Source organism: Triturus cristatus, chromosome 11 (assembly GCF_964204655.1).
Source record: "Triturus cristatus chromosome 11, aTriCri1.1, whole genome shotgun sequence".
Classification (NCBI taxonomy): domain Eukaryota; kingdom Metazoa; phylum Chordata; class Amphibia; order Caudata; family Salamandridae; genus Triturus; species Triturus cristatus.
The window spans coordinates 166519966-166538599 of record NC_140594.1 but is presented as its reverse complement, the minus strand read 5'-3'; the positions used below and the strand labels follow the sequence as shown (position 1 = coordinate 166538599).

Sequence of the window (18634 nt, the reverse complement as noted above, 5' to 3'; positions counted from 1 at the left end):
CCGGCATCTCATAAAGATACTTAAGCTGGATGATATCTCAGGGCCTAGTGGGCCTGATGGGGTAGGCAGTCTGGGTGGGGCAGCAGGTGAGGGTGGGCCTAGGGGTAGCAATTCCCCTGACCCTACCTCTAATGCTGACCAGACTGATGACAATGATCAGAATCTGGTGAACCCAGCGCTCCTGGATGAGGATGAGGAGGATGACAACAATGCCCTCATCACGTCCCACCTGGACTATGCTAATAGCCTCTATGCTGGTGCTCCCCAATACCTGATTGACCGGTTGCAGATTATTCAGAATGCGGCGGCCAGACTGATTGGCAATATTCCCTACCGTCAATCAGTAACCGCATATCGTAAGGAACTGCACTGGCTACCTGTGGCCAGCCGTATCCAGTTCAAGGTCCTCACTCTCACTCACCGAGCCATCAATGATCGCGGACCAAACTACTTGAAAAAACGTGTCTCAATATCCCGTTCCATCAGATCTTTGAGATCCAATGACCTACGCCTTCTGATTTCTCCCCGTTTCAGACTATCCAGAATGGGTGGCAGAGGGTTCAGTGTAATTGCGGCAAAACTATGGAACTCACTGCCAGTCGATCTTAGATTCTGTCCCTCCGTATCCATCTTCCGGGCCAGACTTAAAACTTGGCTCTTCTCTGGACTCTGATTTACTACGCTACTTCCCCTTCTTGCTCCTCTCCTCTCCTTTGGAGGTTCAGGTTCTAGCGCCGGGACACCCCTTCGGGGGTAGCTGTGCGCTCTACAAACTACATAAAATAAATAAATAAATAAATAAATATTTCCTTTATTCCTCCAGGTAGAGTTGAAAGTAGGGCTAGAAGGGATAGATCTCTGTCAAGGGGATCTGTCCAGTCGAACTCCTCTATAGGGACATCTGTCTCTTCTCACAGAGGGAGGAAAACCTCCCTGGAGAGGAGAGAGAGACTCCTGAAGTATGAGCAAGACAAGTTCAACCTCAGAAAGCAGCAGATGGCCTTAGAAAGGGAAGCTCTAGAGCTCTACAGAGCTAGTAAAAAGGAGGGACTAGAGTCCCTTGGTGGCAGCAATTTCCCTAGAGATAGGGAGAGGTCTTATGACCATAGAAACCTAAGTAAGATTGTCCCTCCCTACCAGAGTGGGGATGACATCCACAAATGGATAACTGACTTGGAGAGGGCCTGTAAAGTACAGAAGGTCCCTCAAGGTCAGTGGGCAGCAATCTTATGGCTCTCCTTTGCAGACAAAGGTAGAGACAAGCTCCTCACTGAAAGAGAAGAGGATGCTGGTGATTATCAGGTCTTGAAAAGTGCACTAATAGATGGGTTTGGCCTAACCACTGAACAATACAGGTTAAAGTTCAGAGACACCCAAAAAGCACAAAATCAAGACTGGGTTGACTTTGTTGACTGTGCTGCTAAGGCTCTGGAAGGTCGGTTATTGGGCAGTAAAGTGTGTGACTTCATAGGATTGTACAATCTAATAATGAGGGAGCAGATTCTTAATAACTGTCAAAATCAGCTGTTGCACCAGTACCTGGAAGACTCTTATCTGACCTCTCCCCAAGAATTTGGAAAGAAGGCAGACAAATGGGTCAGAACCAGGGTGAGACAGAAGGTACAGAACCAAGGTGGTGACCCAAAGAAGCAGGTTTCTAGGAACTCTGACAAGGGTGGGGACAAGGGTAAAGACCAGAAGTCTTCACAAGGGCCCCAAAAATCTTCTTCTAATGGGGAGTCACAGTCAAGTAGGGGTAAAGGCCAAAAGAAACCTTGGTGCAAAATCTGTAAGCAGAAAACTCACTGGACCAGTGACTGCACCAAGGCCAAGGAATCTACTCCAGCCACCATTGCCCCTAAGGCAACTGTTCCCCCAGTACAGCTACACTAGGTGGTGGCAATATTCAGAATAAGGGTGTAGTAGGGTTGACCCTGGGTTCTGAGATGGACTCTGGCCTAGTCAGAGTTCCAACTCAGGCTGTGCTGGTCTGTGATGGGGGCATGGATATGCCCCCCTGTGTGACTTCCAGTAATCTGGGCAAATACAGACAACAGCCTTTAATAAATGGAGTAGAAGCTTGGGCATTCAGGGACACAGGAGCAAGTGTCAAAATGGTGACAACAGATCTTGTGGATCCTGGGCAGATTATACTTGGTGAAATGTACCAAGTGACCAATGCTAGCAATGTCAGAACAGACCATTCTCTGGCAGTTGTTAACTTCTCCTGGGGAGGGGTAACTGGCCTTAAGAAGGTTGTAGTAAGTGCAGACCTACCGGTACAGTGCTTGCTTGGTAATGATCTAGAGACTTCAGCTTGGGCTGAAGTGGAGCTCAGGACACATGCAGAAATGTTAGGGATCCCTGCTCATGTCTTTGCTGTGACTAGGTCACAGGCCAAAATGTCTAAAGCTGGACAGGCCCTGGATTCTGGATTAATGGACCAGGTGCCTCACAAGAGGAGGAGCAGTAGGGTTAAGGCAGAGCCTTCCCACCTGACTCAGAATGCTGACCAGTCTCCTCAGGGAGATGATCTTGAGCCTGAAGAAGGAACTGTCCCAGATGAGCTTCAACCTGACCAGGTTGAGTTCTTGGGGACAGGGAGCCCTTCCAGGTCTGATCTGAGCCAGGAGCAGAAAACCTGCCCCTCTCTTGAACCCCTCAGAAAGCAAGCTGCTGATGAGGCTGCTGGGAATGCTAGTGGCACCCATAAAGTGTATTGGGTGATGGACTCCTTTACTCAGAGAGTAGAGACCACAAGCCTGGTGCATCCAGGAGGTTGGTTATACCTCTGAAGTTTAGGGGTTTCCTATTGTCACTAGCCCAGGATATTCCCCTAGCAGGACACCTAGGCCAGAACAAGACTTGGGACAGAATTGTCCCTCACTTTCACTGGCCCCACATGTCTGAGGACACACAAGAGTTTTGTCGCTCCTGTATAACCTGCCAAGCCAGTGGCAAAGCAGGTGGCACTACAAAGGACTCCCCGATACCACTACCTGTGGTGGGGGTGCCCTTTGAAAGGGTAGGGATTGACATTGTCGGTCCCATGGATCCCCGAACAGCATCTGGGCACAGATTTATACTGGGGGTGGTAGATCATGCCACCAGGTACCCAGAGGCAATTCCCCTAAGGACCACTACAGCACCTGTGGTGGCAAGAGCTCTCCTGAGTGTATTCTCAAGAGTAGGCTTTCCTAAGGAGGTAGTATCTGACAGGGGTGCAAACTTCATGTCTAGTTACTTGACTGCTATGTGTAAGGAGTGTGGAGTGAACTACAAGTTCACCACACCCTATCACCCACAATGCAATGGTTTAGTTGAGAGATTCAACGAAACCTTAAAGGGCATGATTAAAGGACTCCCAGAGAAGCTTAGGCCAAAATGGGACCTACGCTTGCCCTGCCTTTTATTTGCATACAGGGAGGTGCCTCAAAAGGAGGTTGGTTACAGCCCATTTGAACTTTTGTTTGGTCACCCTGTCAGGGATCCATTGTGTTTGGTGAAGGAAGGATGGGAGTTACCTCTCAAGCCCCAAAGCAAGACATAGTGGACTATGTACTTGGTCTCCGCTCCAGGATGCTGAGTACATGAAAAAGGCAAACAAAAACCTTGAGGCTAGCCAGGAACTGCAAAAAGCCTGGCATGACCAAAAGGCTGTACTGACTGTTTACCAGCCAGGACAGAAAGTGTGGGTGTTGGAGCCTGTGGCCCCAGCAGCCCTCCAGGACAAATGGAGTGGCCCCCATACAATTGTTGAACAAAAAGGGGAGGTTACCTACTTGGTAGACCTTGGAACTCCTAGGAGTCCCCATAGGGTACTTCATGTCAACAGACTAAAACCATATGTTGACAGGGCAGACATGGGCTTGCTCATGGCTACTGATGAAGGACAGGAGGAAGAGAGTGACCCACTCCCTGACCTGCTTTCTCAGAACCCTGATGATGGGTCAGTTGATGGTGTAGCCTTGGCAGGCAGCCTCACTGCCCAGCAGCAAACTGACTGCAGAAACCTTCTCAGCCAGTTTAGACATATGTTTTCTCTGACTCCAAGTTAGACCACCTGGTGCACTCATGAAGTGGACACTGGGGACAGTCTACCTGTGAAGAATAAGATCTACAGGCAACCTGACCATGTCAGGGACTGTATAAGGACAGAAGTCCAAAAGATGTTGGATCTGGGTGTGATTGAACCCTCAGTTAGTCCTTGGGCTAGCCCAGTAGTCCTGGTACCTAAACCTCACACCAGTGGTGGGAAAAGAGAGATGAGGTTTTGTGTAGACTACAGGGGTCTCAATGCAGTCACTAGGACTGATGCCCATCCCATCCCCAGGGCAGATGAGCTAATAGATACTTTGGCCTCAGCCAAGTGTCTAAGCACATTTGACCTGACAGCTGGCTACTGGCAGATCAGACTAGCTGATGATGCAAAGCCAAAGACAGCATTTTCTACCCCTAGTGGGCACTATCAGTTTGTGGTAATGCCCTTTGGTTTGAAGAATGCACCTGCCACTTTCCAAAGGTTGGTGAATCAAGTCCTTACAGGCCTGGAAGACTTTAGTGCAGCATATCTAGATGATATTGCTGTATTTAGCTCCACCTGGGATGATCACCTGGTCCAACTGAGGAATGTTTTGGAGGCCCTGCAAAAAGCAGGTCTAACTATCAAGGATACTAAGTGCCAGACAGGGCAGAGTCAGGTTGTGTACCTGGGCCACCTTGTAGGTGGAGGCCAGGTTCAACCATTACAGAGCAAAATCCAAACCATAATGGAATGGATTGCTCCAACTTCCCAGACTCAGGTGAGAGCCTTCTTAGGAGATTTGTCAAGGGGTAGGGATCAATAGTGACACCCCTGAATGACTTAACTTCTAAAAAGATGCCCAAAAAGGTTCAGTGGACAGCTAGCTGTCAGAAGGCATTAGATGACCTGAAGCCTGGGCCATGTGCACTGCTCTCATTCTGCAACGTCCTGACTACGCCAAGAAGTTCATTGTCCAGACAGATGCATCTGAATTGGGCGTAGGGGCTGTACTGTCACAATTGAATGATGAAGGTCAGGATCAGTCAGTAGCTTTCATAAGCAGAAGACTGACCCCTAGAGATAAACGTTGGTCAGCCATTGAGAGGGAGGCCTTTGCTGTGGTTTGGGCTCTGAAGAAGTTGAGGCCATACTTGTTTGGTACTCACCTCCTTGTTCAGACAGACCATAAGCCACTCTTATGGCTAAAACAAATGAAGGGTGAAAACCCCAAACTGCTTAGGTGGTCCATTTCCCTACAGGGGATGGACTATACAGTGGAACATAGACCTGGGAGTACCCATGAAAATGCAGATGGACTCTCTAGGTATTTCCACTTAGAACATGAAGACTCAACTGGTCAAGGTTAGTTTAATGTCCCTGCGTTTGGGGGGGGGGGGGGGGTTGTGTAGGAGAGTAGGATCTGCTTCACATGGGCACCCCCACTTTTTGCTGGTGTTTCACTGTTTTTCGACTTTAGTCTGGCTGTGGCCCTGCTAATCAGGACCACAGCCTAGCTGCTTCCTCTCTAAAATGGTTTGCATGTACATTAGGTACATATCTAATTGGATTCTGGAGTGCCTTATAAGCCCCTAGTATATGGTATACTATGTACCTAGGGCATAGGTACCTCAGAGGCCTACCAGGGGCTGAAGCATGTATTATGCCACCCCTCGGAAGCACTCCAAAATGGCACCACAGGTCTGCTACTGAAGCCTGGGTAAGGGTGTGCTTGCACCCCTTACAGTGGTATGGGCTACCTATATCACTACCATTGCACACACATATAAAACCTATAAGTCACTCCTATGGCAGGCCTTAACAATCCTGAAGGCATAGTGCTTGGTTTTATGTGAGAGGGTGCCCCTGCATGAGGAGAGCCCCTCTGCAGCGTTCGGAGTACCTCCTCTGATGCTGTTTGTGGTGCAGCCTGACCATATACTCTTAAGTGCATTATAACCTCGCGGTAAATGCTAACTTTGGGATGGCTGCACGGAAACATGTCGTGTTTGGTGTCAAACGCTTTGGAATACTACCCCCCCCCCCCCCCCCGCCAGTTCGGGGGGGGGGGTAGCATTCCACCCTTCTAGAGGGAGAGACATGTTTATTCCACCCTTCTAGAGGGAGAGACATGTTCACACTGGTCTAACCCGGTAGGACTTTCCTGAGCCCTGGCATCACAAAATGGATGCCTCTGCCACAGACACGGGTCTGGCCTCATGCTGCTGACCGAAACTCCGGCAGGGGAGGCCTGAACAATAGGTCTCCTGTCCCAGGAAGGTGTAACCACCTCCCCAGACAGGCAGATGTGTATTGGGGCTGGGCGGGAGCACTCTCTGGTGTTTTGAAGTCCTGCACTGGGGGCACACTTGGTGTCCCTGTGCATAGTCCAGTTCAAACAGGTTGCAGGGGCTACCTGCCCCTGCTCTGGCGCGAAACTGGACAAAGGAAATGGGTGTAACCACCTCTCTTTCCAAACCCTCCCATAGGTCGGTCCCTAGAGCAGGGGTCTCCAACGAGTAGCTCGGGAGCTACTGGTAGCTCGCCAGTACCTTCAAAGTAGCTCTCTGAGGTGAAGTCAAGCCCAGTATCAATTTCAGAGAAGGTGTCTATTAAAGAAGGCAGCACTGATCATCTCAAGACCCTAAGAGTGACAGCCAGCCAAACTTATCAAAGTAACTCTTACTAACACTCAAACACACACTGTGCCAGCTTATAGGACCTGCTACATGACAGTCTGTATCCAATCTCAATATAATTAAGTCACAAGGAGATTGACCATGTTGCAGTCCCTCCTTTATCAGTCACAACATGTGTGTGAACAGTGCACCATCAAAAAAGTATGGCAGCAGTAGCCTGAGCTGTAATCAGTGCTGACCCACCAAAGTGCGGGACTGCAGGAGTCAGAGTGAAAATGTGTCAGTTAGATGCATGATCAGCTCAAGACCTGAGGAAAACAGGGTATGATCCAGACCAGATAAAATTAAGAGATTCATCACCATTTATGTGTGTGCCCAAAATAAACACTATTGCTTCCTGAAACTATGCCTGGTGCCAAGAAACGCCAAATATATATGCTAGCCCCATTATAAAAGTGTTATATTTGGCACAATTGTGTCAATTTCTGACATAATAGTGCCAATGGCACAATAATGGTCATCCTTGACTATTTTAGCATTTTTGGTCTAGCTGTGGTATGCTGGCAGCCATTATAGACCTACTCTGAGCATGACTGGCCTATATGTACATATTCCTGGCATATTAATGGTCATGACTGATACGTGGTCTTATCCCTGATCCTTCTGGTTTCCAGCCTTGGCACAACTGTGACCCTAGTATAATGGTGGGCATTACTGGCATAATCAAGGCATCCGTGAATTTATGGTGACCATCCATTATGATATAATGGGGTAACCCACAATTGTCCATGGATCTGGGTAATGATTGGTATAGGAAACAACGGTCCTAGACATCTTTAAAGCTACAATTCAGTCATGAAAAACATTCATTAGTCAAAGGGCACAGTTATGACTGACATGTTCTTCGAGAACAAGTCCTCGGGTCATCTTGAGGCCAAACTGCAACACTTTGCAATGGTAATGGTAAGATGTTCTTTCTTGATTCATTTGACTTCCATAATGGGGTTGAAAATATTCAGCACCCATCTGTCTTTTGTGTCACCAGCCTTGAGGATACAACCAAATTAATTCTGTTTTTAACCTCTATCGAAACAGAACTAGATTCTTCCCCCTACCTGAGTGGCGGAAGTGGGAGAAGAGAGGAGTCACTGTTTTCTTTCAAGGGAATGGCTTCTCAGCCGCAGGAGCTTAAATTTCTTCTTTTCCCCCCAGTACAACGTCTTTGTTGGTGACATTGTTTTGTTGTAGCTCATGGTGGATACTAATGTGTTTTAATTCTCTCCCGATAGAACTGACAATATAAAATGATGCTTTCCTGTAGTCTTTGTTTTTCTTAACAGTTACTTCTCTGAGAGTATCAGCTTCCATTTTCATAAAATGGATCTCAGTGTTAAGCATGGCTCTAAACCAATATGTTTCCTGAAAAGGCATATTGAGGATGAGCTAGTAAGCCTCTGGCTTTTAGCCTGGTATGTAAAGCCAAGAAGCTCTTTGCTTGGTAAAGCCCTGGCAGCATTCATGAACAGCAAGGTCCGCTGAATCTGCTGCTGCGCTAATTACTGAGTTCAAGACCATCATGCTTTCAATGAGGATCTCTTAGAAGTTAGATGGTCTGTCTCTGGGAAGGGCTTCTACAAACTGCTGGAGAGAGACCCTCAGAGCGCACTCATATCTGCTGTAGCCTTAGCTACCTTAATCGAAACTGAAAATGTGCAGCTAACCTTGCACGCAAAGTCATGTTTTTGGGTTCGCTTGTCTAAAGGGACTGTGGAAGCTGGAGCTATGGGGTGTGTTTTAAGTAGCTGACGCAACCACAGAATCAGGTGTGGAGCTATTCTACCTTGACATAAACTGCAGATGTGCTGCAAACCTTCCTGCCTGCTGAGACCTGTGTGTTTTTGTTTTGTCTAGAGGAACTATGGAAGCTGAAGCTATGGGGTGTGATTTATCTGCTGACCTGACCACAGAACCGAAGGATCCATCCAAATTAGAATAGGGTCGTGGTCTAGGGTCTATATTTTTTCTGAAGGCGTGAAGGACGAGTCTTCGCTGTAACTGGTCTGAAGAACAGCTCTAAAGGAGGTTCATTGAGGCCTGCAACCAAGTGCAACATCGGTCCCACAGAACCCCCTAACATGAGGAGTCTAGAATATGACTGAAGTAGTAGTAAATAGTGCAGGATTCGGGATTCTTAGTTCCAGTACACCTCTCAACAAGATGTCATCAAAGGTGTTGATTCAATCAGCAGGAGATATCCTTGGGAGAATCTGTCAAAGTTGACCAAGGTAGAAGATCTACAGGAATAAGTTGTAATTTCTCTATGACTTCAACCACTTGGAGTGTGGGACAACCTCCTAGAACAATAAAGGTGAATTGCAAGGAGTGCAAGACTTTTCTTGTGGTGTATAGGTCCTTGGTGTAAGGGAATGCAGAGGCACAGCCATTGAAATTGCATGAACTGAATTAGCCTGTTGAAGAGTTGGTGAAGATGGAATTAGAGGAGGTGCAAGACTTACAGGTGTTGGGTGGACCACAGGACCCAGAAACACTTTTGTGGATGATTGGTGATTAGATGGCGGAGTAGGCAATGGTGAATTAGAACGCTCTACAACCAGCAGCCGTACCTCTTCAGTGGGGCAGTATGTTGACTAGTCCAGCTATGAGATAGCTGGAAGACTGTAATTTAAATGTCCTGATCCAGGAAGCTGAATGAGGTAGAGGTGTGTTTGATGAAGTTTTGTATTTCGATGCTGAGTGGAGTTTCAATGTTGTGTTCTAATCTGATGTAAAATAACTGGGCCGCTCATCAAACGGTGTGATTTAGACGTCAATAATGAATAGGTAGTAGCACTAACTGTCCTCATTGTCATACTCTACGATGTAATGCTCCTCAACCTTGAACAAAACCAGCTAGTCTTTGCAAGTTCTGTTCCAGGGCTGCGGTCTAGGGATGTCCTCAGAGAGACGGGTGAAAGCTGAGGCGGAAGGGACCCTGCTCACCAGAATATCCAGATGTAAATTAAGGGACAGAGTCCTCCTGCAACCCGTTAAGACAGATAGATAGTTTTCCTGTTCTTCAAGGTTTGTCTTGAAAATGTCAGTGTGGACACTGGTTAGGTTGATGTCAATCAGGCAAATACACAATGCAGCGATTGCCTTTATCAGTTTTGATTTTATTGCCACTACAGGAAGGATAATTCACAAATAGTGAAAGCATTTTTAAAGAAAAGGAAAAATATTTCCTTCAAAGTACACTATAAAAACACTATATCAATTTGAGCAAACCTCTAAATGTTAGAAAGGTTTTTGTGAAGAATAAGAGGAGAGGCTGACCTCGGTGTGAAGGATACTGACAGCAAGAGCCGGAAAAAAGAATCAGAGTAAAGCAAGTGCCACTGACCGGGAATGATGGGATACTGATGCTGCGTGCTTCCTCAAAGACAAATTGTCAGTTTTTTAATATCTATAAGCGGCGGCTTAAGCTCATCTAACTAGAATACACCAGTGTTAAAATGTTCCTTTAAAAAACAAACAAAAAATTGTGAAAGAGTTTTTTATCTGGTCAGTTTTATTAATATATTGACTTTTTTAGAAGCGTTATTCTTTTTTAGGGAAAAGTAACAAAATGTGAGGAATGTAGCCATCACGCAGGCTTACACACACATATATATTTTTATTTTGAGTGGCTGCTCCGGTATAGTGCTCATGGGGGGTACAATTCACTGCCTATGGTTTCCAAAGGAGAGCCCCTAAAGGAGCACTAACTAAAACAATGACACTATTAAAGAAGTCCTATGTCCAATCCAAAGGCCTTATTAGGACTTGGCGGGTGTCCCGTTGTGAGCGCAGGTGTCATGACATCTTCCGCCCTGGTAGAGGCCCGCCAGTCATATCAAATGATCCATGCCTTACCGGGACCACTCTTCTGTGACTTTTTCTGAGCAAAAATAAACCGAGCTTTTGCCCTGCTCATGGGGCCATTTACCATTTTCCCTGCCCATGTCCGCCATGCCGAATATATAGAGGAAATGGGAAGGAAAATAAGTGATGGTCGTCTCGCCCTCAATAGGGAAAATGATCGCCTCTGGTGGTTATTTCACTCCTGGGCATCACTGCTTAATCTTTAGGTGGCTATGAACATTTGAGTCTCTGTGGTCCCTTGCCAAGTGTGACACTAAGTACAAGCAGAGATGTGAATAAGGGAACTACCAAACTAAAGACTAATGGCACATTCTTTTGCTGTTGACGTACACTAAGCAATGCTTAGCACACAGTGTTTTTAGGTCTCATTCTAGCCAAATGTAGCAGGTCATATGACATCACTGAGATGATTTACGAATCGCCCCTGTTGAAGGAAAGCTGTATTTATTTTTACGAGTAGGAATTGCATCCTTTGGAAAGGACGCAAATTATAAGTTCAAAGTTAGTATGCTAGTCTGTGCCTTTTACACTACGTACTAGAAATTGATAACCTCTATACCTCTCTTTTAGGATGGACTCCCAATTGACCCCAATCTCGTCTTAGGCAGCTAGAATAATCAAGGTTGCACTTATGACAGATTAGGGCGATCTAGGGGTTCGTGCTACAACAGGAATGAGTATAACACTGACATTCACTTGTTTTTTTGGGTAGGTTTGGCACTTTGTCAAGATCTTTTGGGCACAAACATTTTCTAAGACATTACTATTTCAAAAGGTAAAATACATTTGGCTTCCTAATGAGAACAGCTATCAAATATCCAGGACTGATTAATCAGATTCTAGGCACACACATTACCAGTGATACCTTTGGAACCCTGCACATTGTACAACTGCAGCAAACCTTTCCACACAGACAGTAGTTGTACTAAAGAAGCATGTATTGGAACTTTAGAATAAAAATGGCTGTCCTAATCAGAGCACACGTAGCTAAGTTATATTAAAGAGCTACAGCTACTGCACCTGACTCAGTTTTTCGGGCTTATTGCAAGGCTCTGCTGTCTTTAGGCTCTGTTTGCGCTATGAAAATACCACATATTTACATATTGAGAATGTTAAGAATTGCAAAAAGTGTAAAAGGTCATTTAAATCAGATGTATAGAGCTCTGTACATATTTTTATACTTTATTTGGAAATTCGGCCCACGGTCTCAAGCTCCAACACAGGCTCGCTCAGTTGCTGATACCATGAATCAAATGACACCGCTGCCCCATAGTCATCATGTGCCCCGGTCCTCTGATTGCATTTGGTTCCGAAGGTCTGCTCCAGTAGGAAATCAGATATTTTTGCGTGGTAACCCCATATTTTTCACCTTTTGTTGGACCCTACAATTTTGCTACTTTTAGAACGCTGTTCTCTTTACCTCTGCTAACCAGAGGTAAACTGCCTGTGCTCACCCTTTAAACATCGCCGAATTGGCATATTCACAATTGGTACATATAACTTACATATAAGTGCGGTATACGGTTTACCCAGGGTCTGTAAGTTATATGTCACGAGTGGACTGCAGAATCTATTGTGCCATCCACTACAGTGATAATGTAAAACATGGCATCAGGGCACCATTACAAACTGATTGCAGCAGTGCAAATTCTGCAAATCAACCAGTCAAAATAAACTCTCTTCACAGATCAAAACCACCCTTTAAATATATGCCTCACATAGCAGGGTTCATGGTATTTAAAAGCAGGACATGTAGAGATACCCTTAGAGTGACTAGCATCCTAAATCTTCTTTTAACTGTGGCAGGTCTAGCTATTCTATGCAGAAAACGAGAGTACAGGTTAAAATCATTTTACTGTATCTCCAGAATTGGACTAGCTACAAAGAATTACGCAACTATTTTTGATAGTTATTAGAAATGTAATTCGATGATGGAGTCAGATTTTTAAAAAATATTAAGGAAAAGTAACTTTCAGAAAGTTACCTTTTCACTGCCTGAGATTCCTGGAGACTAATTTCCAACTGCTTTCAAACTTCTCCTACCCAAAGATCAGCATTTGAATAGGTGTGAAAAAGGTGTGAAAGGCTTACTAGGAGCTAGCAATAGGCTGACCCGAATGGGCAGAGATGACTCCTCGGAACCTCCCAGAATATGCTGGGTGGTGGCTGTGAGCCTCCTTTTTGACATTACAGTGTCAAATCCTCAAATCCTACTTAAGTATCAAAGCCTGCTTGACAGGTCTGCTGGATTTACATATAACTCTCTGGGGAACACTTTAAATGCAGACCTGGATGCTACGATCATTCTTATGTATACACTGTCTGGTTGCTGAAGGACCTTCTTTGTCTTACCAGACTTCTGTCTTTGGGTTTAAAATATAACACTGGAGGTGCACTTGAAAGGATGGGAAACAGGATCCAAAACAATTCTAGTATATTCACTGTCTGATTGCTGGAAAACCCTATTTTTGTTCTACCAGACTTCTGTCTCTGGGTTTATTGTGGGTACAATGGCAACCTCAAATTACATTTCAGTGTTAGATGTGGAAGCATACTAGAATAACCACAGTACACTTCCCCCACACACACACCCAGCCCTCAAAGCCCACATTTAGGGTTACCAAGGACTTATGCCATCTTGAAATATTTCAAAGTGGGTAGGGTTGGCCCCAGGACCTTTAACCCCATTGGTTAGGGTGTGTCTAAAAGTCATTTCCACTCACTAGCTCGCAGCAGGCATACATTTGGCATCTCAAGGGACCCACTTCAGAACACTCCTGGGCCTGAGGGGGGTGATAAGAGGACTGAGCCTGCTGTCTGAGACCCGAGAAGATCCCTGATGGATCAGACCTGCTCTCTCTTGTATCCTGGACAAAAAAGGGTACTGCAAGGGCCATAAAGCTGACATCCTATTCAAGCTATACGGATACAAGCTACAAAAGGCCTTTCCTGCACCTGCAACTGTCCAGCTGGCCGGTGGCAACTGGACATGAAGTGGACTCTGCTGCTGCCCTCTGAATGACACCCTGCGAGTCTCTAGGTACCTCCCCTTTTGTCCTGTGGTGTCTTAGAAGTGTACTCCTGTGTTGGATTGGGTCCTAAAAGGATTGAATTCAGAAGGTAACATCTTTGACCAGATTGAACCTAGTTTGTGTATTTGACCCGCCCTCCAGCGTGGTCAAGGTCAAAGTGTGCCTGCGTTCCGGTATACCACGACCACTGACTATCATTGGCACTGTGTGCTTGTTCATGCTATTCCTATTTAAAACTTTAAATAATCTTATCTCCTATTCCCGTTATTGGAATTTTATCATTTTGGTGTTGGTCTGTTGATTACATTTCACTATATTTGTCTAATTCGGTTTGAGATTTTTATTGTTTTGCATTTCGACTTTATTACTGTTTTGGTACTGCATAAATACTTAACACATTGCCTCTACGTTAAGCCTGTCTGCTATGTACCACTGTTACCAGGGGGTTGAGATCAGGTTTATTTAGTGATCTGGTTCAGAACCTCAATTACTAATCCAATTTCTTACAGCTCCTGTTCACTATTTGGTTCTGAAAGCATTTTCCCAACCAATATTTAGTTTAATTTAATTTAAGTGTTAATCCATTTTATTCACTGGATGTATGTTCTACAGCCAGCGGCACAATTGCTTGCATTTTAGAAAGCACCATATACATGAGGGGAAAGCTTTCCTTCACTCATACCCCAGTATCTGTACTTTGTACAGCTGCATCAAACCTTTCCACACATATAGTAAGTTGTACCAAAGAGGCATATATGGCAAATTTAGAATAACAAGCATTTGCAATGCAGTAGGTCTCTCATTACTGCAAGTTTGAACTATTGGCGTTACTAATAATAATGCAATGCCAAAAGCTAAAACTTTTAGTAATGCACTTACACAAGAAATCTGCAAGTTATGCGGCATGAATGATACAACAACAACATTTTTTTTAAATCCCCGACGGTTTACGTTACTTGAAAAGGTTTCACTTGTGGTGCCAAGCAGCTGCAGACACTTTCCAAAGTGTAACTTCTCATCTTCTAGTTACTAGTTGCTATATTAAACGGGTACTGAGGTGAAACCTTTGAAAAGCAGTATTAACTGTGATAACATGAAAAACAATAAAATAATATTGCGACACAATATGCCACGTAATTTGATTCTTAGTCAACCAAGCCGTGTAATTTGGTCCGCTGACCTTAACCCATTAACAGAACAGCACTCCAAAAAGTTTCGCCTTAGTGTTCCCTGCGGCTAAAACGCCATGTTAAAGATCACGAAAACTTCACCACAAGAACTTTAGCCCTCCTCTCCAGTTACCCCTTTGCCCACTTTATCCTTCTCGCTCATTCTAGCACCCCGCTTTCCCTCCATTTCTATCTTCACCTTTCTCTACTTCTTTATCATCGTTTTCCACCCAATCCTTCCTTCAAAGTCAGCAAGCATCCACCTACTTTCAGCATCCCCTCATACGTATCTATTCCAGAAGCTGAAGTGCATCAAAAAGTATGGGACTTGTTATCTTGAGCACAACTGGGAGAGGGGGCAAAGTAAGACGTATAACTAAAAAGATAAAATATTTTGTTACTATATTGTTGGACTTTTACGTAGAGGTAGCATGTAGAATATAATGCACACATCTGTTAAACTAATGTTCACAGCGCACGAGATACCCATTGGCCCCCTTGGCCAGGATGAGCAGTGCCCTCTTGGTCACCATGACGGCTCTGGTGAAAGTCCCGGAGAACATTTAACCGCGTACAGAAGGAGCGCGCCCACAGCCGCTGCAGACCTCGACACAGACCAGGGAAGCAAGCCAGCTACTGCTGTCAGGTTCATGCTACCCGTCCCCGCCATCTTGTGTGCTGGCCAGAGAGCGGCCGCCTCAGGATGGTGCCCTCCTTACTTCGCCCCCCTCATGTCCTGCTTTCAAATCACACATTTAACAAAATATAAATATCAATGCATGCCTTCAACTTACTGAAAAATAATAAAACAAATATAACGCACATTGACTTTCAACAAGAAGTGGAGGCCGTAAGTTTTCATATAGTGCTGCCAAGCTGTGGAATCGAGTTCCCCTTCATATCCGCTCCCAATCTAATCACCATCATTTTCGTAAACAGTTAAAAACGTTTCTCTTCCCCTGATATGTTATGAATCTGACTTAGCGTTTCCTTATCGCTGGGATGCCTTCGGGTAACCAGGCGCTTTATAAGTGCTTCCTCAGTCATTCATTCATACATTCATATATTAAATAAAGTATTATAATTATAGTCAAATATTTACAACAGACCTCACATGTCGGGTAATGTTTAAAAATGGGAGTTTTAAAAGAAATTATAATATTTAAAGTTAGAACTTTATATTAACACAATGTTTGAGCTCATTCGAAACGGGGACCATCAGAACTTCAATGTGGCTGTGTATTGTACTGGAAATGGTGGCGCGTGCCATGGCCGACACCAAAGGAGGACTCTGGTTGGAGGAACTGAAGTGGGTGTTAGTCCTTTGGCAGCCATCATGGGCTGGTTGAGATTGGTTTTATGAGTGCAAGAGCCACAAACAATAAACAAACCCCAGGACCAAAAAAACGTAATATTGAAAAAATTGAGTTTGGCGAGCCACGTCTGAGATAAAAGGCACAGCTCACCGAATGTATAGGGTACTTAGTGTTTGGACACTACTTGTTGCGTCTTTGGTCCCAGACACTGTAGATTAGTTAGAATTTTTACGGTCCTGAAGAATTGCCCTAGATCACATCTTGACTATTTGACCGTATGAAACATGTTGACCTTATAAGTCACCAGGGATCATTGTCCCCACTGGTGACATGACGTTTCAAATAAGTTAGGCATACTCATGGATTACAATTTGATTTGAGACTTGCCTAGCCTTTTTTAAGTCACTAATCATTACATCGACACCTACTTTTTCTCAATCTACACAAAGAGCCCTTAACTTGCACTTCACATCACAGCTTTGGAAAAAAGATCTCCGATAAAGAGCCCCCTTGAGGGTGACCGTCAGGCATTGCAGCAACGGCTTGAAGAGGAGCAAGCCTGATGATGTAGTATCACACCCGCAAGGGTGTGTGAGGGCCCCATTATCAAAAAGGAACTGCTCCCCTTGTAGTGGTTCCATTTCCCTGCTTACCCCCCTTTGTCCTTTGTCCCATTTAGGAACAGCAGCATACCTTTTTATTTTGAGAATTAACAGTGGAGCATGCATGCTGGACCTTTATGTGCTCTAGGTGCCCAATTTTGTGTGGTGGACATACCGAGTAACAAAACACGTAAGAGGGCCAGTCCTCATGGGAAGATACAAAAGGCGATAAGGCGGTACTAAGGAGGGACTACTAAGCCAATTTACAAATCAAAAGCAACCATTTAAAAAGGACAGTAACAGGAGCCAATTGAAAAGATGGGCAGAAAATGGGCGGAGTTTTAAGTCTATACCTGAAAACAGCATATCTCGAAGAGACAGCACAATTGCTGCATAGGCGAGAACTAAAAATGACTGCCTTTTCAATCAGAGCACATGTAGCTAAGTTCCTTTAGAGAACTACAGCTACTGCAAAGATAAAACAAAACACCTGATATCCAGAAAGAAAAATGGGAGATAATTGCAAAACAAAGGTGTGTTTCTTCAAAAAAACTCTATACATGTGTATTCACCAGAAGCAACAGGAATGTATAACGGTTATCCAGGGTAGCTTCTCGAGAAGATTGGTTGGTATCTTAAAGTGATATCTATGGACTATAAAAAAAGAAATACTGCTTGCCAGTCTATGACCCACATTCCTTGCCTTCGTGTCAAGGGATATTCAACGCATGTAAATTCATGAAGGACCCATTTTTATTTCAGTTTTCCTCTATTAATTCTGACATGTTAACAGACCTGCATAACGCATGAAAGACACACACAGGTTTTAAGAACAGCAACATATGCTATATTCAGCTGGTGTAACTTCATATTGATCAAAAGAACATAACAACGTAGTCAATATTAGAAATTCTGAAAAACTTACCCACTAAAAGTTTCACGTCCCTCACACTGAAGTTCTGGTCTGGCATTCTACAAATATAACATAGAAACAATGTTTAAAACCCATTTAGAAAACAAAGTAATAAAACACACAATATACACCTATATAACAGTGCTTTCTTTGTCGCACACACTTTGCTCAGACACACACACACCCACAGTATAGGTATGGCATAGGGAGCCAAGGTCCAAGGTTCCTACAGTGTGATTGCAATTGTGTGCAGACTTGAAATAAAAGAGGATTTTTTTATAGTGATCTGAAACTAGAGGCGTTGGCAATGGTGGGAGAACCCTATCGAAGCCATGTATGTTCTGTACAATACTTTGTGTAACAAAACAGGCGATATATCAACAATAAACACAGGAATGCGGGAGTGGAGGGAGGAATGCTTGCAAATAGTCTAAACACTGTCAATCACTCGAATTTGCATCCCTACCTGCAGTGTTTCACCCAATGTACAACGGGCATGCCAGATGTGGGTCCGTTGCTCGCTGCGACACAAGATCCAAGATATACTTCACTGATGAGCCCTAATAATGACGAAACTGGTCCGGGGTAGCTTGTGTTCCCTTTTGGAGGGGCCTTGCTTGACAATTCGGTAGGGCTGTTCCCACGAGAAGCAGGGTCCAACCAGATTTGGATAAGATGGGCCTCTGTCTAGAGTAGCACAATGGGCGTAAAACAGTGGGTTGGAATGTCATTTAGAGGGAATGCTAAGGATTTAGACTATTTTCAAGTACCCATCACCTTTCATGTTTGCTGTCGATATATCTCCTGTTGTGTTATACTAATCCTTCTGTAGAACATCAATGTTATAAAAGTCAATGGCACTAATGGAATCAATCAATCCCATATCTGAGGCAGACTTATGAGCCCAGTAATGTGCCTTCACCATCATGTACCGTATTCACCACTACATGTACAATGGAACAAAAGTATGAATGGATAGCACTATGTGACTGATTTGAATTTGCCTCACATTCCGAGTTGA

General features: G+C 44.5%; 1 protein-coding gene across 6 annotated transcripts in view; it reads right to left on the bottom strand.

Annotated features, from left to right (window-relative positions):
* The window catches only part of KDM2B (lysine demethylase 2B), a 759008-nt gene that overhangs the window by 593899 nt on the left and 146475 nt on the right, over window positions 1-18634 (bottom strand). For all 6 annotated transcript variants that reach the window (XM_085636000.1, XM_085636002.1, XM_085636001.1 and 3 more), the window contains exon 4: window positions 17626-17672. In XM_085636000.1, coding sequence (XP_085492126.1) covers window positions 17626-17672 — 47 coding nt within the window. The remainder of the gene's footprint in view (window positions 1-17625; window positions 17673-18634) is intronic.